Raw genomic sequence first — 27,824 nt, 5'->3', positions numbered from 1 at the left:
TCCTGGGTGCGCGTCTCTTCTTGTGGTGGGTCGGGTTCCATCCCGGGAGGGCTTTCTTTATCCTGGAGCGCTCCGGGGACTACCTCGTCGGCGTTGTCAGGGGATAAAGTCGTGTCAGTTCCCTCCTGGTCCCCACCGTGAGCTTGGTCAGTTACATTAGAACCCACTAGGGCCTCTGTTGGCGGGGTAGCCTGGTTGGTAGGGTCGGACATAATTTTACTATCCGCTTTAGTTATTTTATCCGTATCTAATTTCCCTTTAAAGCTAGGTATTGGACTGACAGCGTATGCCTCTAGATAGGGAGGTGGCTGTCGTCTGCGCTGCGGGCGATCTAGCTTAGGAGAACCGTTTGTGGAGTGTTCGTCATCGGCCATGTCAATATTAATATTATATTAATATTACGCTAATTATTATATCCGGGGCTCGAAGGACCAATTGTAACTGAGGGGTACAATTCCCTGACTGTATTAATCAAGTATTGGTATCATTAAACCACTACCGTATTATGTACATTACTGGCCAATACCGTACACAGGTATATGATGAGAACTTCTCCACAATAACACGGTTTCCACACAAATACTCGTTTAGAATATTTATTACAGCAAGAATATGATATTACATTACTTTGGTCACTTTAGATGCGCTTATAAGTCAAAGAATGTGCAGGCAAATCAATAATGAATGTTAAGAATTAGATCTAGGGATATTCTGGGAAGGGGGGTGTACTACCGGTTGTAAGCCAGCAGGGGGGGGCAATGCTCTATGCAAGTCAATGGTTCCAAAGGGAGCTTCAATAGGCACCTGGAGACGGTATATTGCTCCCTGAGTCAGCGGGGAAAGGCAGTGGTAATCCCAGGGTGCGCGCCGCGCAGATGAAGCCGTGGAGTCTCTGCTCCGACAGAGACGGGCTCGAGTGATGTCCTCACGGGCATATGTAGATCCCACAGCAGTGGGTGTAGACGGTTCTCTGCTCCAGCAGCTTGGTGAAGAATGAAGAATAATACTAGTAATCCTGCCGGAAAGTGGCTCTGCAATCACCGGTGTAGGTATCCTCCGTGGTGCGCGGTGGTTCACAATTGAACTTGACGTTACTATCCTATTAGCACGCGGCAATAAGTGCTCTATGTAGACACACAATTACACACTTCACGTGGTCTTTGACTCGTAATGAAGGCTTTTACTATTAAGGAGCGAACGATACGTTAAACAAACGTAGTAGGATAAACACGACTCTATTTGAGGCAATACGAGCCTACTCTACCGCACGTTGCATGGTGGGTGAGACGTCGCTTGGATAACTGGAACTGAACGAGACTGAACGGGACAAGGGACTAAGAGGAATTCTACATTTCTTGCGCCATATTTATATACACGGTGGACAAATAGTGCCGCTCTGCTTTCGGTAGCCGTATTCCTGCGCGGAGCCGGGGCTAGTAACGACATGTTCGTCGGCACCATTGAACTTGACTCAAGGGGGCCTGTCTGCTGGCGCCAGGTCCTGGTCCAATGAGAGAATGAACTATTATGGGCTATAGTAACTACTAGGTTAAAGGGACATTCCGTGTATATGTACAAAGAATATACAAGGGATATCAAACGATATACAAATACTATGCAATATATATCAATCAATAAATACATATATTCGGTTTAATCTGACCCTTTGTAACACTTCCTAAACATCATTTTCAAAACTCGAATCATACCATACGTCGCCCGCAAACTCACAAAACAACCGCACGCAAGCTAACTAGCCTAGCCAGCCCCGACGCCACGTCCAATGTGCCACCGGGCTCCGCGCTTTACGTGCTGTTCGAGATCCGTACATTCATTCAATCCGCTCAGTACCAATCTAACTCCAAACAACTTACACATGTCTAAACAACCACCTACTTTAAAAGAAAAGAATCTTTAAAACATTCTCACATACCAACGCCGCATACACAGGTCAACACGAATCATTTCTCCTACCCTTTCTCCGCCCGGCTCCGTACACAGTGGACGTTTCACACTCCCCATTCAACTTCCATGACGTCATCAAACAGCGACTTCTTCCTCCACCACAATACCTTACACAATTGTTACCGCATTAAATATAACCCTCAAAACGGCCACAATCTCCTAAACTTACGCCTCGATTCGCTTCTTAACAACAATTACCGCCACAGTTTTTCGTCAATTTTTCTCACATCGTCGCCGTAACGTCCCTAGATTTACCGCGGCTCTTCCACAGAGCTAAGCTAGTTAGCCCCAACTCCAATATGATTCGCTCCAGACCCATGGTTGTTGGTCATTAAAATTTCATAATAATACAACAATAAGCTCTTACGTTTCGTCAATCATTCCTAACCATAGCCATCGTTCAAACATACCTCGCGCGACTATTAAAAACGAGATCAAGTGCAATCGTACACTTTAACTATACTGAATGTTTAAAATTACAACCAGACTTTCAACCGAATTGCTACCAAGTACTATATCAGTCTTTCAACCGAATTGCTATCAAGTACCATTGTTCGCCCTTTATTACAGCGGACGCGCCTCATAATATGTCCTGGAGTGTGTACGTACTAAAAAGGATCGCCTTTGACTTTCGGGTTTTTGTAATCCACAAGCTCAATTTGTCGACAACCCTGCTCGCCATCCTGATCCGTTCGAATATGTCCTAAAGCGGGCATTTTTTCTTCATTTAGTTCGGTCGATATTTAACGCAGATACCACGCTTCGTCGAATTTGACGTCACAACGCTTATCCCAGAAAAATATGTTACAACCTCGTCCCACCAGCTAGCCCTCGCTCACATTAATTAACTCGTTTCATTCCTGTAATCGCATAACGTGTCCCCTATTTATCACACTGATCTATTTCGCTCTTAGTCATTCTGATTTACATGATCCAAATAATGTTGAATTTGTGTATTAACGACCCCATACCTCGTCGATGGACCAGTCTCCACGCCGGTTCGCCGTTTGAGTCACGGTACCAGGCCCAGATCCTGCTCCATCAACCTAGTATAGACACATAATTCACTCATCGCCTCGATATGTAAAAGAATTGCCACCTCATCCGCGCCCAGTTCTAGGTCAAAATGAAATAGGTGTTTTCACTACCCAAAATGCGCCCAGTCGAACTTGCCACTCCAGATATACCGCGTTCACGATTCAATAAACGTTTCATCTACTGCAGTTCAACGCTTTGATCATGCTGTTAAAACAGTTGTTATGCCCCCACTGCTTCTTCATATTACTACATGAGGTATTATCTTGTCAACCCCCTTGGTCGAATAGGCCGGGAACGGCCTCCTGTGTCTGAATAAACATACAAACATCAAAAGCACATGTTTGTATGTTTACTGCACAACAAGCGCGATCCCTATACCTTTGGTTGTTCTAACCTAAACTAACCTAAACACCACTCCCCCAATCCTGTACGCAAAAGGCCATATTCACCGTGGGTCCCAACTAGTGGCGTACACAACCAGCCTTCATCCTGTCATTCTGTCCTCCATCCAGACAGCAAACCCCTGCCCTGCAACTATCCTTATTAAAACGCAACAACCCCCGGCTCTTTCCCTGTACGTCCCCAACATACAAGCAAGGTCCTGGCTCTGAGCAGCCAGCCACATAGACCTTACCGCACATCTTCAGGAGGGGGGCACAACAGGGCGGGTGGACCGGCACCACTTCTGTAGTATATTTCTACAGAATCCTACAATAATCTAAGGTTATTGTACAGTACAACGAGATTGCTATCTGGGAGGAGGAGAAAGGGATCATACGTGATAGAATTGTTGGCCTCCTCATCTGACTTAAGCAGATGAAGAATAAACGTGTACGCCAGACAACCAGAACTGTAGTTCAACTCAATTGATTTATTTGAGCCAGGGCCGAGAGTGAATAAAAGGTTGCCTTTCACATACAAGGATTATCAGAAAACATTAACATGGCTGCTGTGTACAGGAATCAACAAGGTTTGCATCTCAAACCCCAACAGGTACATAAAACAGTCACTCGTTAACATAATTTGAACATACATTGACAATACTGTAAGCCCTTTTTGTATATAAGTAAGCCTGGTTTCTAAGCTAAGTTACATTCTATTCTAACCAAACATCGTGGTTCCATCCGGCTTACTTACATAAAAACAGCTCAGTCGTATCTCTGGTGGGGAGGGGTGGAGCCGCAGACCCCTGGGGTTGGTTTGGTCTGGGCTCCAGAATAACACTATGTTCGCCCTTATATACTATAATTTCTGGCCAATAATAGCACATTTTACTAATATAGTTGGTCCAATCCGGCGTCTTCTGTGGGGGGTTGGTGCTTGTCCCCGGGTGGGTGGGTGTCGTCTTCCCTCAGTGATCAGAAGGGGGGGTCTTGATGGCCCCCGTCATGGTCTTCCTGTTGGGGACAGAAGGGGGGTCTTGATGACCCCCCCCCCCTCCTTGGTGTGGCCAAATCTCCTCTAAATGAATCTATATGGCTACAGATGTCTAATATCATCCAAGTACAGTCAGTGCTTTCTCAGACTGATAAAAGACATCCTATGAAACCCCACAACCTTTATTCACCAGACTGACACGCTGTCTATCTGTGATAGATATACCAGGCTTCCATAACAAGAGTGTAATACCCCTTGTTTCTCTGCTATTTAAAGTGGGCCTGTTTACTGTGGGGTGTGACTTCCCCTGTGGCCTTTTATGACCGGCAACTGTCGTTCTCTCCACTCCAGTCTAGAAGGGGGGGTTTGTTTGGACTGCACTTTTGGCTAAGCCCTGTTTTTACATTATGGATTCATTTCTTTTATTCACACATATTAGTTATGGAATTCAAGGTCAATATTTACCACATGTTCATTGTGTACTGGACCCTAGACTGGCTGAGAAACCCCCTTGTGTCCTGACCCTGGACCGGAAGACAAACTCTGAGTATTGAACAATCCCTTTTTTGTACGAGAGCCTGTTTTTTGACCTTGGACTGTATTACGACTACTCTAATTGCCCATTGGACTGGATTTGCCTTATTCAATAAATATCTTTTATTGATTGAAATTGTGCTTGTGTGGACAGTTGAATTTGTTTGTTTTTGAACCGTAACGAGTCTGAACACCACCAGGCTCGTCACAATATGTATGTGTATATATATATGGATATGTACCGTTCACTTTTTTATGAGTAACTAGTATGAATACTTTTTAATTTTTTGCTCTCTCCATTTCCTCTTCTCTGAGTGTGCTCTTGATCCCAGGGGTGGTATGGAGGGATAAGGGGTGGGTACAGCAGGTCATCGTCCATGTGTCTTCACTGTACATTTGTGTCTCCGAATAATTTTTACATGTCTTTATATTTTATATGCCTGTTAGAATAATTGGGTGTCTACATTTATGTCTGTACATGTATGTTAGTTTGAATAATTGAGTGTCTCTAATTTGACTATATGTATGTTTGTTCAAATAATTGAAAAATCTTACAAATAAAGGTGTACATTTTTCTTTTCTTTTCATCTTTTTCCTCCGATTTTCTCCCATCCCAATGTTAGTCGTTATGCCAATTCCCAATCCCCTTCCTGGTCGCTGCGCACTTACCCCCCACAGTCGGTCTGGGAGAGTGGAGGCTATCACGTGCTTCCTCCGAGACACGTCTAGCCAATCAACCGCTTCTTTTCACCGCGCTGAGCAGGCGCCCCGACCGAACTGTAGGAGTCGCTGTTTACAACGACCCGGACCCACCCCGCCAGCTTTCCCACCCTCTAATACTGCCAATTGTATTAGTGTGAACGGCCAGCCAAGCTGGTGACAACCCCGGAGCTGGGAGCTGGATTCGAACAGGCGAATCCAGCGTCTCCGGCGTTGGTGACGAACGCAATCTCCGCTACGCCACCTGACCGCCCTTAAAAATTTTTTTAATAAAGAGTATACTAACACCAGCTCAGTGTGCATTTTACTAAAAGAGTACAGTAGACAAACGCAAGCTGTGTATATCTCACTATATAATATTAGACTAACCCCAGATCAGTGTGTATTTGGTTTCAAATGTACCCTTACAGTCAAATATGCATAGATTTGTGTTGGTAATGTATGCAGTCCAGTTGAGTATCTCTGGATTGCAACAATTCATCAATCTCTCCTCCTTTTGTTGTTTTAAGGGTTGCATTATGAAGCTAGGAGACTACATGCAGAGTCAGCTGCATATCCTCGGTGCAGTGGGCATTGGGATCGCCTTTCTCCAGGTAAAGACCTACCTGGATTAACCACTGAGTGAAAGAAGTGTTTGAAATGTTGCAAACTTCTAAATCACAAGCAGTCTCTTCTGTGCAGTGTGGCATTATTACCATGTTTCTGATGTCTCTCTTTCAGCTCGTGGGGATGATGTTTACTTGCTGCCTTTATCGAAACTTGGAAGATGAGCCTTACTGAGTTCGGAGCTTCTTCTCAAATCGAAATGCATCATATCCAAATATTTCATCATTTTGCTATCCCCGACATGCACATTTATAGAATGGACATTTGTGAAGTGATCATTTTAAAGACAGTGACAAGTTTTACTACAAGTCTAGTATGCAGCCGTGCTGCTGGACAGCGCTGCTTTGTTCTGTACGATATTCCATTGCATGCCTTCTTCGTTGTTTTCTCTCTTTATTGCACATCTAAGGCTGTCTTCAAGATGATGTTAAGATGATATTGTAGACTGGTGCCAAATGATCTCGTCTAAAGAGAAGGGTAGATTCATATTCTTCTTCAAAGTCCAGTTTAATATTTGCCCATGTTTTATTTTAATTCAAGAAGAGTATACATTGTAGGCCTATCTTACTTACATTTTAAGATCATCATATGTTTGTTTTTCTCATTTCAAATATACATATTTTGAAATATATTTAATGCCAAATAAATACATTAAAAAAAATCACTGTAGCCCATTTATATTATTTACGATGGCTTCCATCGAACTATTATTTTGAAAAACTCCAGCGGATGTTGTCAGCTGACGGTACTTCCTTTTTCTTTCATACTTGGAAACGTTTCTTTGATTTCAACCAACAAACGAAACGACACCAATATTGTATCTGAAGGTAACGGAGATTTAGATGAAATGTCTGCGAAACCGACTTGCTTGATAGTGGCAAGTGCTGCTCCACAAGGTAGGTTTAATTACTTCCAGCAGCAGTTACACGATTAACCTATGCTAGTGTCAATGACCAAACCAATTACAACTGTCATAAACTGGCAGTTGCTCCACTTTTCAGTATTTCATCACCCAGACGGCTCAGCTGTATTTCAAAGGAAACCACAGCACCGTGTCGGCACATAATAACGTTAGCCCAATTTGGTTCCACATACAACGTTAGTTAGGCTAATTTATTTGACATCTTTTGAGAGATCAGGAAATGTTCTTATTGTAGTTGCTCAGCTCTAGTACATAGCTACGTTATAACTTAGCTAACTTGATCATGCATTTTGTATTAAAGGGGTGTCAGCGAGGTCATTCCATCAAGCCTTCAGTCTTTGCAGTTCAGTGTTCAACCTGCAAACAGCTACACCAGGGGTGAGCCTATATTTTCCCTCAGGCTCTCGCCTGTGTTCTAGATTAGATTAGATTCAAATGTATTGTCATTATATACAGCACAACGAAAATAATTTTGGCATCCAACCAGAGTGCAAATGTAACAGTAAAGTGCAATACTAATATACAATGTACATTAAACTGGATATAAAATATATAAATTGGTACTAGTACGGAGTAATAGTGCTAATCAGGTGTATGTACAAGGTTGTTGTGATGATAATAATAATAATAATAATAATAATAATAATAATAATAATAAGTAATAGATATAAAGACATTATGGTAATAAGTCATGTTGGAATTCCTGTCACAGCTCATTTTAAAGTAATTATTAACATTTGCATTGCAGGGGAAGTCCATTGACTTTGTTGGGGTTGATGAGAGTACTGCCAGATGGGTGCAGGACTTCAATGTGAAACCGTATGCAACTCCAGCCAAACTTGAATCTATTGATGGTGAGAGAACAACCTAAAATATCAACCGACTTCATGCCTGTTTAGTTAGAATGTGTTTTGCGGTTGTTCTGTGAGGATTCAAGGTCATGTCGTGATGATCTGTTTCAGGTGCCAGGTACCAAGCACTGCTCATACCGGACTGTCCCGGGGCGCTGAGTGACCTGGCTCACAGTGGCTCTCTGCACCGAATCCTCACGCACTTCATCTCTCAGCAAAGTGAGTCTGGATCTGGAACACACACACACTCAGTAATACTGAACCAGTAATATTACATATTTAACCATCCACCAAAGTATACTTACCATATAGCCTATATATTTATACACATGTCTGTATATACCTGCATATAATCCTTTTTACATACCTGTATACTCTATCTATATATGTACATCCCCTACCTACTCTTACTAGTTATACAGTCTTTATACCTGTACATATTAATACTATAAAACTGTACATACATCTGACTAGCACTATTACTCAGTAGTACTAATTTATATATTTTTATATCCAGTTTAATCACCTGTACATTGTATATTACTATTGCACTTTACTGTTACATTTGCACTCTGGTTGGATGCCAAACCTCTTTTCATTGTACTGTACTTATGCTGTATAATGGCAACAAGTTCATGTCTGGTGCAGATATATCAATCAGTCGATGATGCGAGATGTCTTGTATCTTGTGTCCAGAGCCGGTCTGTGCAGTGGGACAGGGAGTGTCTGCTTTATGCTGTGCTACTGAGGGACAGACGTGGATCTTCAGTGGCTACAGTTTAACAGGGGTTAGTATCTGTGGCTACGTTCACACTGCAAGCCTTAGTGCTCAATTCTGATGTATTGCTCTACATATGAAAGTGGCCCAAAATCTGAATTGAAAAGATCAGATTCCATGTGTAATAACCGATACTTACCGTGCTCTGTCACAGCCGTCTGTGTTTGAGCTGGTACGGAGCCCGGACTTTGCTAACCTGCCGCTGGTGGTGGAAGACTTTGTGAAAGACAGCGGCGGCTCGTACACAGGTGCGCTTGAAAAAACATCTGGGACATTTAATCCAACTGTGTTAATTACAGAATTGGGGAATAATGTAGATGAAAAAATAGATATACCTTGTTTTATAGGGACTGCTACCTTATCATTTCATTGACCTATAATTAACACAACACAAGGATTCAATGTCCTCGATCACTGGTGGCCGTATTCAAACTCATTTAGTCTAAAATAAATGTCAAACTAAATGAATGTGTGCAAATCTGTTTTAAGAGTTTTGGGATGTGTGAGATTATGTGCAAAATAAATTAGCATTGTTTATTTGGTGAAGTGCCCCAACAATCTATTTGACATTTGCTCTTTTTCCCCCCCAGCGAGCCAAGAGGACGCCATGCATGTAGTCATAGACAGACACTTAGTAACCGGTCAGAACATTCAGTCCACGTCAGTTGCTGTTAATAATCTAATTTTGCTCTGTAATAGCAAGTAAAACTGCTATACACCAAGTTTACAGCCACTGCACTCCAAATGAAGAGAACACTGACCTGTGGAGCATCAGGGAAACTATTAGGAAGAACACAGTCAGTAGTTTGGCAACATTGTAAATTAGTTAATTGTCGAGGTCATACTTACAGAACTGATAAAAAGTTATTTAATGCACTCATTCATGATTGAAAAACTTGGCACGTCAGAATCAGACACAATCTGAGGGTCCTCACAACAAGACAGAAAACGGAGGCTCGAAGACATCCATCCTGAGTGAAAATGAGTGCAAGATGAACCCTCAAAGCAAGCCAAACTAAAAGAAAAAAAGCAGTAAATGGGCAGCTGTGAACATCTCGACAGAACGATTCCACTGATCCCAGTTCAGTAATAGGGACCAATAAGGAGGTGAGGTGATGGATTACAAGGCATATGGACTAAAATGCACATTTGTCATTTAAAGCATTTTTTTTTTATTATTATTCTTGCCTTGATCATGCAGGTATTATTATGTAAAAGTGAAATGTGTGACACTTATCATTATAAAACAATGTGAATGAATGATGTTTTGAGCCTCGTCAATGAGAAAGAATAAATCAATACTTCAAAGGATCTCTGGTTTGTTGCCAGTGTCTCTCTCCCAAAGCAACAATACCTGTTTTATTCATGTGGTCGGTAATTACTCATTTTTACGTGACCTTCTGAAAAGCCCCTGGCCAGCAGATGCACAGGTTGAGTATTAACTACCCCAGTCAGTGGTTGGTTCCAGAGTTCAGTTGAGTAATTCAAAAAAGATTTTTGGCATGCCACATTTTGGATTTTAGAGGTTGGGTGAATAGACAATTGGAAATCCCAATGCTGGTGTTGGAAGGGTCCACAGTGGCCATGAACTGGTCCTGTTGTTTCTCCTCATAGAAGATCATAGAAATAATCCAGTCCTTGTCCCAATTCCCACATGGAAACTCCTGTTCCCAGTTCTGTAGCTAAAGAGAGCCGTAGGTGGATCGACTGGAAAGGAATTGAAAAAAGGTTTAATCTCACTGTGAAACTCTCACTTTGCATAGGCATTTCAGTGGTGTTGAGGTACAAAAAAAAATCGTACAAGTCTATACATATGAACAATTTATAGCATTTTAAGTTAAGAATAGATTAACCATTTGATTGCATTACTCTAACAATATGTAGTTGCATTATTCAGCAAGTTAATGTGTGTGTCCACCAAAAAGCTGAACGCAAATATGAGGGCTTTACCTTCAGTGTTGGGTAGTACACTACATGCTTGATGCCATTATTCCTAAAATGTAAGAGAAACAGTGAATGCAGTTAATTTGTTAATTGATATTTAAGGTTGTCTGTTATAGTCTGTTCTCCAAAGTAACAGTCACTACCTCCTGTAACTGAAGTAGTGCTCCCCAGAATATTCATCCCAAAGAAGTTTTGGCCTCAGTTCCCGCAGAATCTCAACGTAACTGCAGAGGATAAAGGGTGAGATGTGAAAGACTTAATAGTACAGTATACTGCAAGGATGTAACAATACACACATTTTAAGATTCTATACAAATTCTGATTTCGAGGTCACTTCGATTTGATTTTCAGTTTATGCATCAGACAAATCTTTTAAGGCTAATTTACTTTATTAAATAAATTTCTCCATTTCTACAAGGCGTATATTTGCATATTCTTGGTATCTAGGGACATCTATGGACCTCAGTGAATGTATTCCCACCCAGTGTCAGAAATATTGTGTCTTACTAGGCTTGCTTAAATTGTGATGAAACAAAGGAGAATATGAATTATGATTTTTCTTTGCATCTTTGACAGTGAATAACACCATGCTAAAAATGACCAGACATGAAAAAGTTCAGTACCTTCTTGAGATCGTGTGTACAAAAGGAAATCTGTATTATGGCAGCGGTAATACGCATACGTCTGTCTCAAAGAGTCCTGCATGTATAACAAATGCGCATGTTGGTGAATTTATGACTGTGTGCCATTATTACTATCAATGTAATAATTGTGGAATATTACTATAATGAGCTGTATGTGTATGAACCAAGCATCCTTTGTGAAGCACTTTGGTTGACAAGTGTCATGTTTAAATGTGCTATATATATAAATAAATTTGATTGATTGATAGATGGGAAGATGATTAAACAGAAGGTTTTGTAGATACAGTACTGAATTCTCATCCAGACCAATGCAATTTGAAATATTATTATAGAATATAGAATAGCAGGCTTATAAATTACCTTATTATAGCCAATCCGCACATTTATGGATTGTGCCAAATCTTATATTTCAAATGCCAGAGTTCAATTTGGATTTAGTATCACCAGGCATGCATAAGAACAGATAATGAAATTACTGTATGTACAGTAGCTTTTTTATTTTTATCAGGGTGCCACCATTTTGAAACTAATTTCAAATCTAATTGTTGCTACATGCTAAAAATAGGGAAGAGAAACTAACTGCGCTTCAATATATGTCAATAACGTTAAGTTGTGTGGTTTATTATCCCGAATAATAAGATATTAAAGAAATTCATACAGAAGTAATTTGCTTGAAACCTCAGAGGCTTTTGGAAGTTTTGGGAAGTGTCGTTAGGAAAAATTCCAACACATAAAAAAAAACTACAATTCCCGAAATAGTCTACTTTCGCGAACTATACAAAACAAGCGTAAATGAAAATCTATCTAATAACACTTGAACCTGTTGGTAAACTAACGTATTGATGATAATATACATTATAAATGCTGTTGTGACATGGTTATGATGTTTATACTTGAATACATTTGAAAAATAAAACAATACTTGTCAAACTGTCTGGAGAGATTGATTTATGACGTGATGTCATTTGCGATCCGCCGATGGACCGCACAGGTGGAAGAGGGACTTTAAATATTCATTATTTCACAAGAAAAAAAATACATTTATACCAAAGGTTAACATAATGTATGTATATCTTCTCGTGACCCCCTTGAGGGTCCCAACCTCCCGGTTGACTACCACTGGGGGGGAAAGAGGTAGGGAAGAGAATGAGAGCAGGAGTATTGACAATACAGTTTGAATTTTTAATGCACTGTATTGAACGTACAGCGCATTGAAGATTCTTTTTTTTGTGACCAACTTTTTATTTGATCTTTTTATTTTTATTTAAACAAGTTCAGAGGAAAGAGACATTTACATTCACAGTTCATACAAATTCCCAATGGCATACAAAAAGTGTCTTTTCAGTATATAGATTGTCCCTCAGTATAGTCATGTACTGTATAGCCCAAAAATAATTTATTAAACCACATATTGAAGCAGAGGGGTTTGTGATCATGGTTTTATATAGTCTCTATAGGATAGTGGAGTATTGCATTTTAGCGTGTGTAGGTGCCGTAATGGAGGTCTCTTTATTATGATTCAGTATTCTAGTTTTGTTGTATTATTAGTTGTACTGTCACTTTAGGTGGTGGGCGTGCTCACAGGGGTGTGGCGCTAATGGGAGCGTCTTATGGAATTTCATTCACCTTTTCACGTTGACAGTTCACAGAGGTTGACAGCTCACGGAGAGAGGGGGTGAGAGTTAGGAGAGCATATTATCTTTTGACCGCAATACCGCAAAGTGCAAATCGTATTTTGTTTGTCTCATGATGAAGCGAAAGAATAAATGCCTTAAAAGTATTTCCTGGACGTGGAACGGAGTTATTTCATGTCGCGCGTCAATTGTTTGAACTCCATCGCTCAGCCCCTCGGCACTATCTGTCTATGACAGTCTACTGCCGCAACAGCGTGTGTTGAAGATCATTCCAAAAAGCTGGTGCATTAAAACAAAAGGCTGAGATTTCCAAATTCAGTCTGGAGACCTTAAGCATAAACTAGTAATTTGAGCAGGTCAGATAGGGTCCATAATTACAATCTAACAACATTGTGATATAAGGTGGTCATTTTCTGGCAATGGCCTTAAAGATGAACTGATATACCAATGTTTATTTCGCCTCTCTGCCAAAGACGACCAATCCAATTTATCATACAGGATGCAATTGCCGGGTTTGAGTAGGAGCTAGTAATTGGGTCTAAATAATGTTTTATTTGGCTTGTCTAAATGACTGCATGAGTGGAAAGGACCTCCTGAGTGTCTGTCATGACACCAGGCACTGTTCGTTTCTTTAAGCAAAGCTGACAACTTGTGTGAGAACCAGGGTGTTATGGTCTTTTATTCTTATTTTTTTTAAACTTAAATTTTTATTAACACTTATAGACAAACAGCACTTACAAAAAAAAGAAACTAACAACACAATAAAAACAAACAAAAAAACAGTGCACATAAATGGTTACATGGGTATCATGGTTAGTTGTCTGGTTCCACTACAGTTGTTTTCCAGGTACTTAATACAAAGGCTGATTGTGTACCTCCCTTAAACAGGTATAAAAATATAATTCCTACTCAAAGATATTAAATACTGACTAAGGCATGCATGTGTGATATGGGTCCAGAGACCCTCCTTGAGCTTCTTTCTTCCCTTATCCTTCGTCTTTTTTTTTTTTATATTAACTTTCACTTTGCCTTTTGATTCACCCATACACAAACCACATCATCCCTGAATATTAATATAACACTGTTAAACAGACATAAATAATAAAGTATAAAAACATAAAACAATTGTAATACCCCAAAAAAAATAGAAAATACTAACTAAAGCATAGGTGTGTGACATGGGTTCAGAGACCCTCCTTGAACTTCTTTCCTCCTTTACCCTTCGCCCTCTTGTGTTGCATTTGGTTCTTCCTCTGTGATGTCGTTTTCGTTCCCTTTATAATCCTCCCACTTTCCCCATCTTTCCCCAAATTTCTCTTCCTGTAACCTCAGCATGTGTGTTATCCTCTCCATATCCTGTATTTCTTCCACTATTCCTACCCATTGTGCTATTGTCGGTGGGTCTTCCTTGTACCACAGTCTCGTTATTGCTTTTCTGGCCGCTATCAACATTATCTTTATTAAATATTTGTCCCCCCCTTGTATTCCCTCGTGTCAGGTCTCCTAAGTAAAGCACCAGTCCTGTTTGTGGTAACCCGTATCCTAATATTCTGATCATTGCCTCCCCTATCTCCTCCCAATACCCCTTCAGCTTCTGACATCCCCAGAATATGTGCGTGTGATTTGCCCCCTCCTTCCCACACATCCTCCAGCATGCTCTTTGTGTTGGTGCATATTTTCCCTTCAGCTCTGGGGTTATAAAGAATCTGATTATGTTTTTCCATCCAAACTCTTTCCATATCCTCGATCCTGTTGTTGAATGTTGCACCTCGCATATGTTCCCCCATTCCTTCCCTGTTATTCCCATCTCTAGTTCCCTCTCCCATTTCTCCCTTATATAATCGGTTGTGTGTCCCTTGCTGGTCATTATAGCCCGGTACAGTGCTGATATTACCCTTCCTTTCCCTCCTTCGTATGCCCTTACTATCATCCTAATTATTCCATTCTGTTCTTCTTCCTCTAATCTGTAGATATCTGAAGTGGTCCTTGTTTTCTAGTCCAAATTTCTCCTTTAATTTTTGTAGTGTTTGCATTTCCCCCTTCTCTATCATTTTGCATATCGCTGTTGCCCCCCCCCCCCCTCTCCCACCTTCTGAATCCATGGTCTAACCTCCCTGGTTTGAATCTCTTGTCATGTGCTAGTGCTACCCATCTCAGGACCCCTGACTGCTTCTCCAATTTGTGTGTTTTTACTACTCTGTTCCATATGGTCAAGGTGCATTTGGTGATTGGATCTAATAGTCCCTCTTTTTCTTTAAATAGTTCCCTATCTCCCACCAGAGCTTGTACCTTGTATCCCTCCCCTTCTTTTTCAATGTCTTTCCATCTTGCCTCATATCTGTCGTTACACCAGCACGTCACTGCTCTCAGTTGTGCTGCATAGTAATAATCTTGTAGGCTGGGTACTGCCATCCCTCCCTCTTCCTTTGGTAGTTGTAGTGTTTTATATCTGACCCGTGGTCTTCTCCCCGCCCATATGAATCTCGATATCAGTCTGTCCCACTCCCTGAATTGATTCTGTGGTATTTGTATCGGTAGTGACTGGAATAGGTACAGCAACCTTGATAGTTCATTTTAATGACCTCTATTCTTGAATTGAAGTCCAAGGGTATTACTGTCCATCTCTCTAAGTCTCTCTTGATGTTCTGTTTTATCTGTGTATAGTTCGCCTTAAACAGTTTCTCCAACCCTCTCGTGATGTTCACCCCTAAGTATTTAATCTTGTCCATGTCCCATCTTATCCCGTACTGTTCTCTAATTTCCGTCGTTGGGGTATAGTTCCATGCTAAGGTCTGTGTCTTTGTCACGTTTAGTTTGTATCCTGAGTAGTGGCCATATTCCTTCAGTAGATCCATCAGTGCCGGGAAGCTCTTGCCTGGTTGCCTCATGTATACTATCACGTCGTCTGCAAATAGGCCTAGTTTATATTCCGTTCCCTTTATCCTTACTCCCTTAATGTCCTCGGTCTGTCTGATCAGTTGTGCCAGTGGTTCTATGAAAACGGCGAAGAGCGTCGGTGAGAGACAGCATCCCTGTCTGGTAGCCCTCTCTAATCTGATTCTATCCGTCAAGCTGCCATTCACCTTAACCCTCGCTGTCGGTTCTTGATATAGCGCCTTGATCATCTTCATCGCCCTCCCGTTCAGTCCGAACCTCATCAATGTTTTATATAAAAATGTCCAGCTCACACTGTCGAATGCTTTTTCTGCATCTAGGCTAATCAGTACCGCGCTACCCCCTTGTTTTTGTATCTCCTCTACTATGTGTAATGTCTTTCTCACGTTGTCCTGTGTCTGTCTCCCTTTAATAAATCCAGTTTGATCTTCATCTATAATGTCTGGCATAAACGTCTCAAATCTCTTTGATATTATCGATGTATACATCTTGTAATCCACGTTGAGTATGGACACAGGTCTGAAACTACTACATAATTCCCTATCCCTCCCTTCCTTCGGTATCGTGGTGATTATGGCTTCCTTCCACGAGGGGGGCATTTTCCCCTCTTCCATCGTGTGTCTGAACGCCGCCCCTAACATGGGTGCTAATTCAGTTCTAAATGTCTTGTAGAATTCCGATGGGAATCCGTCGCTCCCCGGAGACTTGTTGTTTTTAGCTCTACTAATTGCCTCTTCCAGTTCTTGTTCCGTAATTATTTTATTTAATTCTTCATTCTGTTCTTTCCCTATCGATGGTAACTCTAGCTTCTCCAGATATGCTTCTATTTCCTCTTCTCCCGCTGCTTTTGGCTGTGTGTATAATTTCTCATAGTATTCTCTAAATGTCCTCTCTATTTCAGCTGGGTCCCTCAATATTTCATTAGTCTTTGTATCCCTTATTGTGTGTATCGTGTTCAACTTCTGTTGCGTCCTAATTCTCCTAGCCAACAGTCTGGTCGCTTTTGGTCCCCCTTCATAGTACGTTTGTTTCATGAACCTCGCTTTCTTTTCTATCTCCGTCAATAATTCCCTATTTATCCTGGCCTTTACTTCTTTGATTTCTCCGAGCGTTTCCTGTTCTTTTGATATCTGGTGTCTCCCCTCTAGCTTCTTCAGCTTCCCTATCAGATTGTGATATGTCTCCGTTCTGGCCTTCTTCAGCATTGCTGTCTTCTCCATCAATTTCCCCCTTATCACCACCTTCAGTGTGTCCCATAGAATGTTCGGATCTACCGCCCGTTGTCATTTTCTTCCTTATATCTGGCTATCTCCTCCTTGATCTGACTCACCACCCCCTTGTTATTTAATATTCCTACATTTAGTCTCCAGATCGTGTTCCTCCGTCTCCCTTCTAGATCTACTGTCAGATATATGGCACTGTGATCCGATATGTCCGCTACTCCTATTCTGCTCTCCCGTGCCCTGTAACTGTCCCCCGTCGTCATCAAAAAGTAGTCTATTCTCGCATATGTCACGTGCGGGTGTGAGTAATGTGTGTATTCCCTGTCCATGGCGTGCATCCCCCTCCAAACATCTGTAATTCCCATTTCCGTCATCTGAATATTCATATATCTACTGATGGGTGCTCGTCCTTTTCTAGTACTCGTGGTGTCTAGGTCGTGATTCAGTACTACGTTAAAATCTCCCGCGCATACCAATATCCCTTCTAGTTCCATCACTATCATATCAAAAATGGTCTCATATAAATCCCTCTCACTCTCTGGGGGTGCATAAACATTCACTAACGTAACCATTTGGCCCTCCATTTTCCCCTTCACCAGAACAAACCTTCCCTCCTTGTCTCTTACTTCCTTGATCAATTCAAATTTGACTGTTTTTGATTAACGTGATTACTCCTCTCCTCGGGTTCCGTTTAAAGGAACTATAGTATGCATTTTCATATCCAAATCTCTTCAGTTTCTCATGATCCTGTGCTACCAAATGTGTCTCCTGCAGAAAAATCACTTCCATCTCACTTTTTTTACATTTCAACATCACTTTGCTCCTCTTTATCGCATTATTCATTCCATTAACGTTTAACGACATCATTTTTATACCTTTAACCATTGTCATCTTTCGTCTGTCAGTCCCCCCCATGTCACATTCATTCCCCCCTCCGGTTGGAGCCTCTGCTCTCTTCACCGAATACATATAATGATTAACATAAATAAAAAACATAAACTTTACATAAAGTGCTCCCAAGGCGTTCGGGGGGTCCCTGTGTCCCCCCCTGTCCCCTGCTGGTGGGTGAGGGGTAATTGCTCTCCTAGCGAGAGGCCCCCTCCTGACGGCTTGGGGGTTTGAAACCCTTACCCCCAATCGCTCGTCATATTTGTCCAGCTTTCTTACTGTTTTTTTTTTGCTGTCGAGCTCCTGGTCAAAAGCGCTCTGTCCTTCCTTCTGACCAAAGACCCTCTTTTCCTAGGTCCCTCTCAATGTGTCTCATATGTTTCAATGTCCCTCCTTCCTCCCAAACCTGTGTGTGGTGTCTCCTGTGTACCCCTTTTTACTTTCTTTTCCTCCCCTCTATTTTCTATGTGATGTCCATTTATCCCCTTAATCCCTTCCAACTGTTACTCGCAGCGTGTGTCTATGTATTTGTTTCAGTATGTTCTGTGTCTCGTCTATCATACCTAGTTATATTTCCATTTATTTCCTCCATCAGCATGTGTATTATGTGTCCATGTATACGTTATGTTCATTTCTATATCCTGCCTCTACCTGGGAATGTGTGTTTATGTATATGTTATTTCAGTTTCTATATTTTGTCTCTATTTGGATAGTTTTTTCAATCTCTTGTGCGTGTACTCATCCGTTCGCCTCCTCCCGCCTCCTCTCCCCTCCTTCTCCGTCTCTGGCCTCCTCGTCCGTCTCCACCCTCTGTCTGTCACGTTTCACCTCGGCCTTCTCCTCTCTCCTCCCTCCTCTCCCTGGTTTCGGTCTCCTACTCTGGTCCATCTGCGTGCCCCCTCCAATCTCTGCTGCAGGCTCCGCGTCTGGTCCTCCTGTCTCTTTCCTTCTCCGTCCTCCGCCATCTGCATCCCCCGTCGTCTCATCTCCTGCGCCGCCTCCCGTGCCGTCGCGTACGTCACCGTCCCTTCCTCCCAGTGAATCCTTAGCGAGGTCATGGGTGATTGGAATCTCATTCCGTTTTCTTTCAGAATTCTCTTCAGTCCCGCATAGGACCTGCGTGTTATTGCTACCGCTGTCGAGTAATCGTGATCAAACGATAGTCTTTTCCCTTCGATTTCAATCTTCTTGGTCCACGCGGTTCTGAGTATCAATTCCTTAATCTCAAATCTCAGAAAGTTAATAATCACCGCTCTCGGAGGTCTGTCCGGTTTCGGTCTCGGAGCCAACGCCCTGTGGGCCCTCTGAATCTCCATTTTTTCCAGTCCCGTCTCCTTCAATTGCTCCTTGATAAGCTTTTCTACATAATTGGTCACCGATTCCCCTTCGACTCCTTCTTTCAATCCCCATATTCGGATGTTATTTCTCCGTGACCTCCCCTCCATGTCTGACATCTTTGTCTCCATCTGTTCTTGTTTCTGAATCGCACATGTTAATACCTCGTGTATCTCTGTGTTCCATTCCTCCGCTTGCGCCGTTCTAGTCTGTAACTCGGTCACGTTTCTGTCCTGTTCCGCCATCTTCTCCTCCACCCTTTTGAGTTCTGTATTCATTTCACCTCTGAAGTCTTCCTGTTCCTTCCTCAATTCCTCCCGTAGCTTCCCAATATCCTTCCTTATCGTGTCCGTGTTCAGTTTTATCGCCGCTGTTATGTTCTCCAATATCCCGGCCTGCATGACCACGGCCCATCCTGGCATTCCCGTGTCTCAGCGGGACCTCCCCCTTCTTCCGCCTGTCTCTTCTCGGCTTCGCTTCGGGGATTCTGTTTCTTCAAATTCTCCTCTTCTCGTGTGTTCTCCATTTCTCTTTCCTTCACAATCGTTGTCTCTTCCTTACTTCTCGTGTGCATTTTCATTTTTAATCACTTTTCGGGTCCTTTTTTATCCGTTTTTTCGCTCATTTGACCAGGAGCTCTATCGCACGTGTGTTACCCGTCTGCTCTCATACCGGAAGTCCTCCTTTTATTCTACTTTTTATATATATATATATAAATGGTGCGTGTTTATCAATAACTAAAATAAAGAAATGTCCAGTTAAAATGTCAGTTAAAAAGCTTGATCACTAAAATGTCTAAGATTTCTAAAGATTTAGTCTTCTTTAATTGCCTATTTCTGACACAGTGATCACTAAATCCTAGCTCAAAGACACCGCAGGTAATGATTTTGTCAACCCTATTGGAGAATATAAGATAAATTAGAGTAGGCCTAGATTAGAACAATGTCTCAAATTTGGTCTAGTGCAGTGGTTCTCAAACTACGGGTCGTGACCCAAATTGGGGTCGCAGGTAGGTGACAGCACATTGGTGTGGGGTCCCCAAAAAAATCCTAAATAAAATGGGGTTGCGGTATGAAAAAGGTTGAGAACCCCTGGTCTAGTGGGTACTGTTATCTACCAGCTACCACTAACGTTAAGATAATTGGATGCATCATTTAGCCAATTCAGGTTAAAGTCACCCACAACAATCAAATCAACCTCAGAATACTGAGAAATTAGATCCGCTATTGCGTTAATGGGACCTAACGTAAATCTAACCTCCCCTCCCAACTCTACATACGGGTCATTGACACTTTTCTTTTAGCCAAGATTCACTCAAGACCGACATTAGGATCAGTCTATAGAACTAAAACATTAATATGATTCAATTTCTGGAGTAAGTTTCTAATATTTAATTTAATTATTCCTAGACAGTTTATTTTTAAAGGTAGATGGGTTAAATGGAGATTATGGTGTAGTGATAGAAGGCTGTAGGGGGATAGTCATTAAATTAGAGACGATAGCGGCACAATTAGAATAATGAAAAGGATATCTAGTTGTGATTCTAGTACAATTTGAATGAAAATGGTATCTAGTAGTGATTCTAGTATCATTTGAATAATGAAAAGGGTATCTAGTAGTGATTCTAGTACAATTTGAATTAAACAGGTATCTAGTAGTGATTCTAGTATCATTTCAATAATGAAAGGGGTATCTAGTGATTCTAGTATGATTTGAATAATGAAAAGGGTATCTAGTAGTGATTCTAGTATCATTTGAATAATGAAAAGGGTATCTAGTGATTCTCTAGTAGTGATTCTAGTACAATTTGAATAATGAAAAGGGTATCTAATAATCTAGTAGTGATTCCAGTAGGAATGATCGGAGGAGTGGGACATAGCTCAACGATGTGGTGTAATAAAAAGAGAAAATTCATATTCAAACAGCCCATCCCTGGGCTGTGGGTTGAAGGTCTGAACAGGTTCTGAAATCTGATAGACTGGGAGGCTTGGACTTTAATTACATCAAATAGAGGGCATATTGGTGGCTGGCTCGCACACGAGTGTGTGTAGTGTTTGTAGCATGTTTGAGGAAAGTAAATTGGCTCCATCCATATTTAAATTAATCCCATCCCCTTTAAAACAGTGCTTGTCTGTTGCAAAACTGCCATTACATACAGTAACCCTTCAGCAGAGGCAGCTAAACTTCATACCTCCACGTTTATCAGAAAAGGGCAGTGGACGTGAGATAATGATGTACTTACCAGTGTCCCTGAGAGTGTCAAATAGTGGGCAGAGATCATTACACCCCTAGCAATTACAGCCTAATGTTATCACATAATCATACCTGCCCCCCAGGATCGGTTCTGCTCCTTGACTCGAGAAGTCTAGACCATACAGGTTGAGTCCCAGCAGGATTTTCTGTCTCCATTGGGTGTCTGGTGATAGCTGGAGCACACAGTCCCTCACCCAGGACAGAGGGGAGCTGGGGCCCGGTCTACTAAAAAAAAGACAGAAACATCCTACTACTTTGTACGCCAAAGGAAACCTCAGACTTTAGTCTTGATGACCACTTAGTCATGTGTGCCTAAATGCCATGCCATTCCAACCAAAATATTGGTCTGTGAGAGAGTCTCACCTTCCAGAGTTGGAGTAGTCGTACGTCATGAGACTGAATCCGTCTACCGCTGGGGCCAGCTCTTCAAACTCCTCCCTTCCAAACATACCTGGCTGGCCTGAACTGATCATAATGGAAAGACAAACAAAGAGAATGGTCAAAAGAAGTCAGCATTACTGTCCGTTCAGTCAGTAGCATTTTATTAGTTCAAAGTAAACATTCCATTCACCTCGTCACAGCAGGTGGAATGACGAGCACACAGTCTAGTTTCTTGGCCTTTAAAGTCTCACATATGTGTTTCACCAGGTGAACCAGCTCCCTGCATGGAAAGGAGTTAATCAGTGTTAGGATGTTTGTGTTGTACATTTGATACCGCCGGAGGAAAGACTGGCAAAAATAAAATTTGTTTTATAACTCACTTCCTCTTGTTTCCTCCTAGTTGGCTCCACAACTCCAATGTAAAGCCATCAAAGCCTTCTGTCTGTAAGGCCAAAGCTGAATTAGATGTAAATATATTGTATCTTAGGAATATAAATTATACAGTAGCTGTGTTTGCTAAGGGTGGGGAAAAAATAATGATACAGCAATATATTGCGATATTTGAAGTACAGCAAGTATCGATATAAAAAAATATATATATATAATTTCTTTTAGCCTGAAAATCCCTTTTTACTGCAATAAGAATGGAATGAGGTGAACAGACAGAAAACCTTATCTTAATAGATAAAACAGATGATGTTTATAAATATTTATTGCAGATGTTAACAAGGTTTTCCATTAGGGACATACATTTGCAGTTGAAAAAAGATAATGAATCGCAATATAGTGATATTACAATATCGTGACTAGTATCGTGATAATAACGTATCGTGGGGCCTCTGGTGATTCCCACCCCTAGTGTCTGCCTGCAATGAATTACCTTTGCAACATCCACCAGCTCGCTTCCTAGCTCTTCAATTTCATCCTCGCTATCGAGCACGCTCATATAGTCCTGATAAGACCATCCATCGAATAACAGGCGAGGCACTAAGAGAAAGGGAGATGGAACACTTGAGCGCTCGACTCAGAATGATCAACAATACAGGCTCAGGCTGATCTTACTGACACTGAGCCAAATTAGCGGTGTCAAGTGGATTTGTAGTCACTGAGGATAAAGATATCTACTCACCCATCCTAATCTTTCTGTTCGACTTCCGCAGAGCCTTGACCCAGCCTGCAAAGAGAAAGGTATAAGTGCCTCACAGATTAATTTACCTGACGAGATGTGTTTCTCTTAAGATTCATAATTTCAAGAATTCACACAATATCCCCCCCCAGGACATGTCAGTCCATATGTGTGAACTGAACATGCATCTCAAAAGCTAGAAATCACAGAGAGAACCCTTCAGTTTGTGTCGTCAGACTGATGACCTGGGGCTCCTCCTATCAACAAGAAACGGGGAACTTGAGCCAATGAAATGTTTGTATGACTTGCGGTCCCAAATGACGTTTCAATTCTGGTTCAGATCAAGTACTAGAATATTAAAGTGAGAACCCAAACGTGACATTTTATGGCTCTATAAACGACAGTCATTACCTATGAAGCGGCCCCAGAATTAACATCCATCACAAGCTCAAGGGTCTTCTCTTCGTTTGTTTTATAAATTTAGAAGACAGTGGTGCAATGTTCATGTTCACAAAATCTGACTAGACCAGTGGCGGCCGGCCGATAGAGGGCACTCAGGCGCCGCCCCCCCTGGTGAGGAGAGAAGGAGAAGAAAAAATTGTGTTTTTTGATTTTAGATTTTTGGACCCCTAAAAAGAAACTAAACATGTTTAAAATGAATAATAATAACTCATTTTAAGTATGTTTGTGTTTCAAATGCACAATAACGTCAACACTGAGTGCCAGCAGGGGGCGCACGATTTAGCGCTTGAGTGCCACCACCCACTTCAATGATAGCGCTCTCATATTTGCGAACGCATAAACTACATCTTAAATTATGGCTATGTGTCTAATCTGGCCGTCGCTTATCAATGACTTGTTTGCAGTCAACAGTCGAAACAGATTTTTTTTTTAATCTGTTCATTTCCGTTTTATACCATTTTGAAAAACTCGTTTTTTGAAAGTTTCAGGAAAATATAAAGATTCTGTGATAAATGCACTTTACTAGAATATTCTGGAATACACAAAAAACTGTCATTTTTCGGCCTATTTATGAATCGTTTTCAAATAAACGCTAGATTATCGATAGTATATGTGTACTTATACACGCTATAGAAGCGGGCTGAAAAATCTATTATCTCATTTCCTGATCAGCACACACACATAGGGCACACGTTGATATCTCTGTGGAAAAAAGCTCTGATTATCCTAAGACTGGTCAAATAGATTCCTTACCTCAGATCAGATGTTCTCCAAAAAGATTATTCCAATTCCTGATCGCCATTCCAAATATCAATCGCGTTTATTGATCAAACGCTGGGTACTGGAAATATGTATTCCACGCTGTTCTGGGGCTCTGCAATGAATCCGATCGTCTCGGGTGACTTGCCTGAGAAGTAAATGAGGAAGCAGGATTTCCCCCCCCCCCATGCGTTTCATTCAATCCATTCCAAAGGGGTGCAGTACCACAGGGAGAGACGATAGGGGGCGGTATTTTCCCAATGGAGCTCAGAGAGAGTTTGCAGCACTAACGTGAGGCTAGATTGATGAAATATGAATTCAAATCGCTAATAAAAAAAAGAGAAAGAAAACGAGATTTCTCGTCCGTGGCACTCAACGGTCGGCATGAAATAACGAGAATTCTCGTCCGTGGCACTCAAAGTGATATATCAAATATAAATCATCGATTTGTACGTGATTCACGTCACTCTCTCTCTCCTGATAGAGAGTACCTCCAAAGCTGGGCGCATAGACGTAACACGCACACTGTATCATTGCAGCTAGGCCTGCCACGATAACACATTTTGCTGGGCGATTAATTGCCCCCGAAAATATCGCGATAAGCGATATTATTGCGACCGGTTAGAGAATTTTTTTTTTGGAGAAATTTATTTCCCAAAACTTTTATTTTGAAGCCCACCGCTCCGTCTTTTCCGGTGTTTTAGACTTTTATTTTGAAGCCCACCGACCGGACCGGAAGTATTGTTGCGATTATCAGGTACTTTGGGTACCAGAAAAGTCACGTGAAACACTGCAGACCACTGATTGGTCAGAATAGAGACGCGTCTCTAGGATTTCATAAGCATTATGTTTGCAGCAGGCACAAGTGCAATAAACAAAGGATACAGTCACTGTGTATTCTGCCTCATTTATTGATTAAACAAAACCGACATCAACACAATTTGCCACCGAGCGGAGAGTTTAGTCTCGCAAAAAGATCGCTGACTTGTTAAGGCTTGTTGTTAGGTTAGGTGCTAATGTTGTGCTAGCGCTTTAGCATGGCTATCGTACATAGCGTGATCAATATAACTCGCTATTGATTGTTTGTATGAGTAACGTTAATGCTAGTAGAATAGACACAACGTGAGGTAATCACCATCCATTTTAAACCGGTTATTACCTAATGCTAACGTTAGCAAATAGACGCGACTGGTAACGTTACAGCTAACGTTAACGCTTGTAGAATAGACACAATGAGAGGTAACGTTAGCGTTAGCAGAATAGACACAACGAGGGTCTCGTTAATGTTGTTATTGATTGATTGATTGAAAACTGTGTTTACTCTGTTTGTATGAGTAACGTTAATGCTAGTAGAATAGAAAGCCAGCGGCCCGCCTCCCAACACGGACAGTGACTGACAAGGGGCACTGGGTCCGCCTCATTAAAACAAACGCGCAAATAGCAATTAATCGCGCCCGTCAAAATCATTGCATTCATTTTAATTATCGCGGCAATTAATCGATTTATTGCTTATCGCGGCAGGCCTAATTGCAGCCAATGTAAATAGAAGAAGCAAATACATTTCGCCTATCAGGGTCTTCAAATATGATGTCTCGGGCGCGTTTTCTAGCGCTCGAAGCAAGCTCTGCGCCACTGTACTCGTCACATCGTCAGTCATCAGACAGAAAATAATGCTTGGAGGAGGAGCCAGTAGTATTTTCATTTCAGATTGTGAGTTAGCTTAGCTAGGCTTGTGGTTTGGTAATAAGAAGTGTATTCTCAGGAGTTGGAGAGATCATCACGAGATACTGTACATTCAGACAGTGTTGGATCTAACAAAAGGATTTATATGGACACTTTTTATGATGGAAAGTTCAAGCCCGGACCACAAAAGCTTCTCGAAGGGTTAACGAGACAGCTCGAGGCTTGTTCCAACCTGATGCAACAAAACAACAAGTGTAGACTTTAATATTTTTTTTTTTATCTAACCCTAACTAACCTTACTGTCATGCACTTGTCCTAATAAACTAACCTACACTGTAACACGCAACACTTTGATGAATATTGTTACTCAGCTGATAGAGTTGTATCCTTCCTGATGACCTGTCGTACAGGACTTGTAAGTCGCTTTGGATAAAAGCGTCAGCTAAATGACTAAATGTAAATGTAAATGATATGGTCTGTTCTGTAGTTACTGAAACTGATTGAATATGGCAAGATTCAAGAGGTTTATTTGTCACATACATACACAAGGCGTGCAGTGAAATGAGGGTGGGCTGGCCTCTCTCTCTCTCTCTCTCTCTCACTCACCAAAAGTGACTATTGCACAATTTATTTGACAAAAAAATCTAGGCAGATTCAACTAAGTGATGGGATTTTCTTTTACCTGGGTCGTGGTCATGGAGCCCAGTGACATCAAAGCTCTCCGCTCCCCTTCGGCGAAGCTGGAGCCACACTGGAGACACTGACGTTAGCTTGCTACCAAATGTCTTGGCTATGTCATAGCCATGGGAGTTCCACTGCAGGGTGGAAGAAAAAACAAGACATGTGGATATTGTGTCATTGCCATAGTCAACATATCTATGTAGGACATTGTTGTTTTATTCATAAAATGACTCACTGGCATGTTGGACAACAGAAACACAATATGTAGTAGATCATTGTTTGATGTGTACTCACTGGTGTTATATATCCAAGCACCTGTCCTTGGAATGTTCGTTTCACATGAGTGCAGTATCTCTTTTCTTCCTTCACTATGTCTTTCCATTGTGGGTCTGACACAACCAGGCCTCTCTCCAACACAGGCAACTCTGTGACAGATGTCTTAACGGTACAAATAACATTATGTTTAAGACAGATTAGTCCACTCCATTGACATTTCTATATTATGACTGTTTCATGATAACGTTATCCACATACACTGATGGTATCAGTGTGGCTGGCAATAACAGTATGGCAAAAGTCATATTTGATCATCATATCAATCATGGGTAGAAGCTGAAGCTGGAAGTGGGTCACTGGGACTCACCTCAGTCTCGGCGGCCACAGTTTTGTGCGACTTCTTTGCGTCCGTTTTTGACAGCGTGGCACTGACCATCAAACAGGACGAGATGGTGTGCAGCAAGATTAACGTGGTTTTCATTTCCATTCAGTCCAACAGTGTAACCGTGAAGCGTCAAATAAATAAAACCGGCTTCTCCAGTTCGATGCAAGCGACTTCTTCCTGATTTGAGTTGAAGCGGGTGAACTTGGAAGAAGAATAAGCATGTGGGCACATCGAGTCACAATATAGACCTACAGGGTGGGTACGTTGACAATAGTCAACCTAGCGTTCTAGCCAACTGGTCCCCGAATGTAGCATGTTAAATTTAATACATTCTAAATCTATCTACATTACACTCTGGCAGTATATACTGCATGCTCTGTTGTTTTGACAGCACTGTTCCATTCAACTGGTTTACGCACCAACGAAGAAGATTATTTCATAGTTCTGTGTCTTTCAAACATTAT

The 27,824-nt window shown here is 41.5% G+C and overlaps 3 protein-coding genes across 4 annotated transcripts in view; 2 read left to right on the top strand and 1 right to left on the bottom strand.

The window, feature by feature from the left end:
- cd151 (CD151 molecule) overlaps window positions 1-6,596 on the top strand; it is a 63,992-nt gene extending 57,396 nt beyond the window's left edge. The window contains exons 8-9 of the mRNA XM_084334989.1: window positions 6,144-6,227; window positions 6,355-6,596. Of these exons, the coding sequence (XP_084191115.1) occupies window positions 6,144-6,227; window positions 6,355-6,414 (144 nt within the window). The 3' untranslated portion in view covers window positions 6,415-6,596. The remainder of the gene's footprint in view (window positions 1-6,143; window positions 6,228-6,354) is intronic.
- Window positions 6,597-7,011: 415 nt separating this feature from the next.
- gatd1 (glutamine amidotransferase class 1 domain containing 1) lies at window positions 7,012-9,517 on the top strand. The gene is made up of 7 exons (XM_084334937.1): window positions 7,012-7,136; window positions 7,464-7,540; window positions 7,911-8,016; window positions 8,125-8,232; window positions 8,710-8,801; window positions 8,946-9,039; window positions 9,382-9,517. Exons 1-7 carry the CDS (start codon window positions 7,088-7,090, stop codon window positions 9,495-9,497), a joined length of 642 nt encoding a protein of 213 aa, XP_084191063.1. The 5' UTR covers window positions 7,012-7,087; the 3' UTR covers window positions 9,498-9,517.
- An 843-nt stretch (window positions 9,518-10,360) lies between these two features.
- chid1 (chitinase domain containing 1) lies at window positions 10,361-27,747 on the bottom strand. Of its 2 annotated transcripts, none has more exons than XM_084334935.1 (12): window positions 27,343-27,747; window positions 26,994-27,137; window positions 26,701-26,833; window positions 23,118-23,162; window positions 22,869-22,975; window positions 22,369-22,430; window positions 22,179-22,268; window positions 21,971-22,072; window positions 21,680-21,832; window positions 10,879-10,959; window positions 10,742-10,784; window positions 10,361-10,498 (listed from the first exon to the last, which is right to left on the bottom strand). In XM_084334935.1, exons 1-12 carry the CDS (start codon window positions 27,460-27,462, stop codon window positions 10,400-10,402), a joined length of 1,179 nt encoding a protein of 392 aa, XP_084191061.1. In that variant the 5' UTR covers window positions 27,463-27,747; the 3' UTR covers window positions 10,361-10,399. The 2 variants fall into 2 exon arrangements, with proteins under 2 accessions (XP_084191061.1, XP_084191062.1); XM_084334936.1 differs by having other exon boundaries at window positions 21,680-21,829.
- Between the last annotated feature and the right edge of the window lie 77 nt (window positions 27,748-27,824).

Source organism: Notolepis coatsorum (genome assembly GCF_963971535.1).
Source record: "Notolepis coatsorum genome assembly, chromosome: 18".
Lineage (NCBI taxonomy): Eukaryota > Metazoa > Chordata > Actinopteri > Aulopiformes > Paralepididae > Notolepis > Notolepis coatsorum.
The sequence above is the reverse complement of the archived record's forward strand: the minus strand, read 5'-3'. Positions and strand labels throughout refer to the sequence as shown.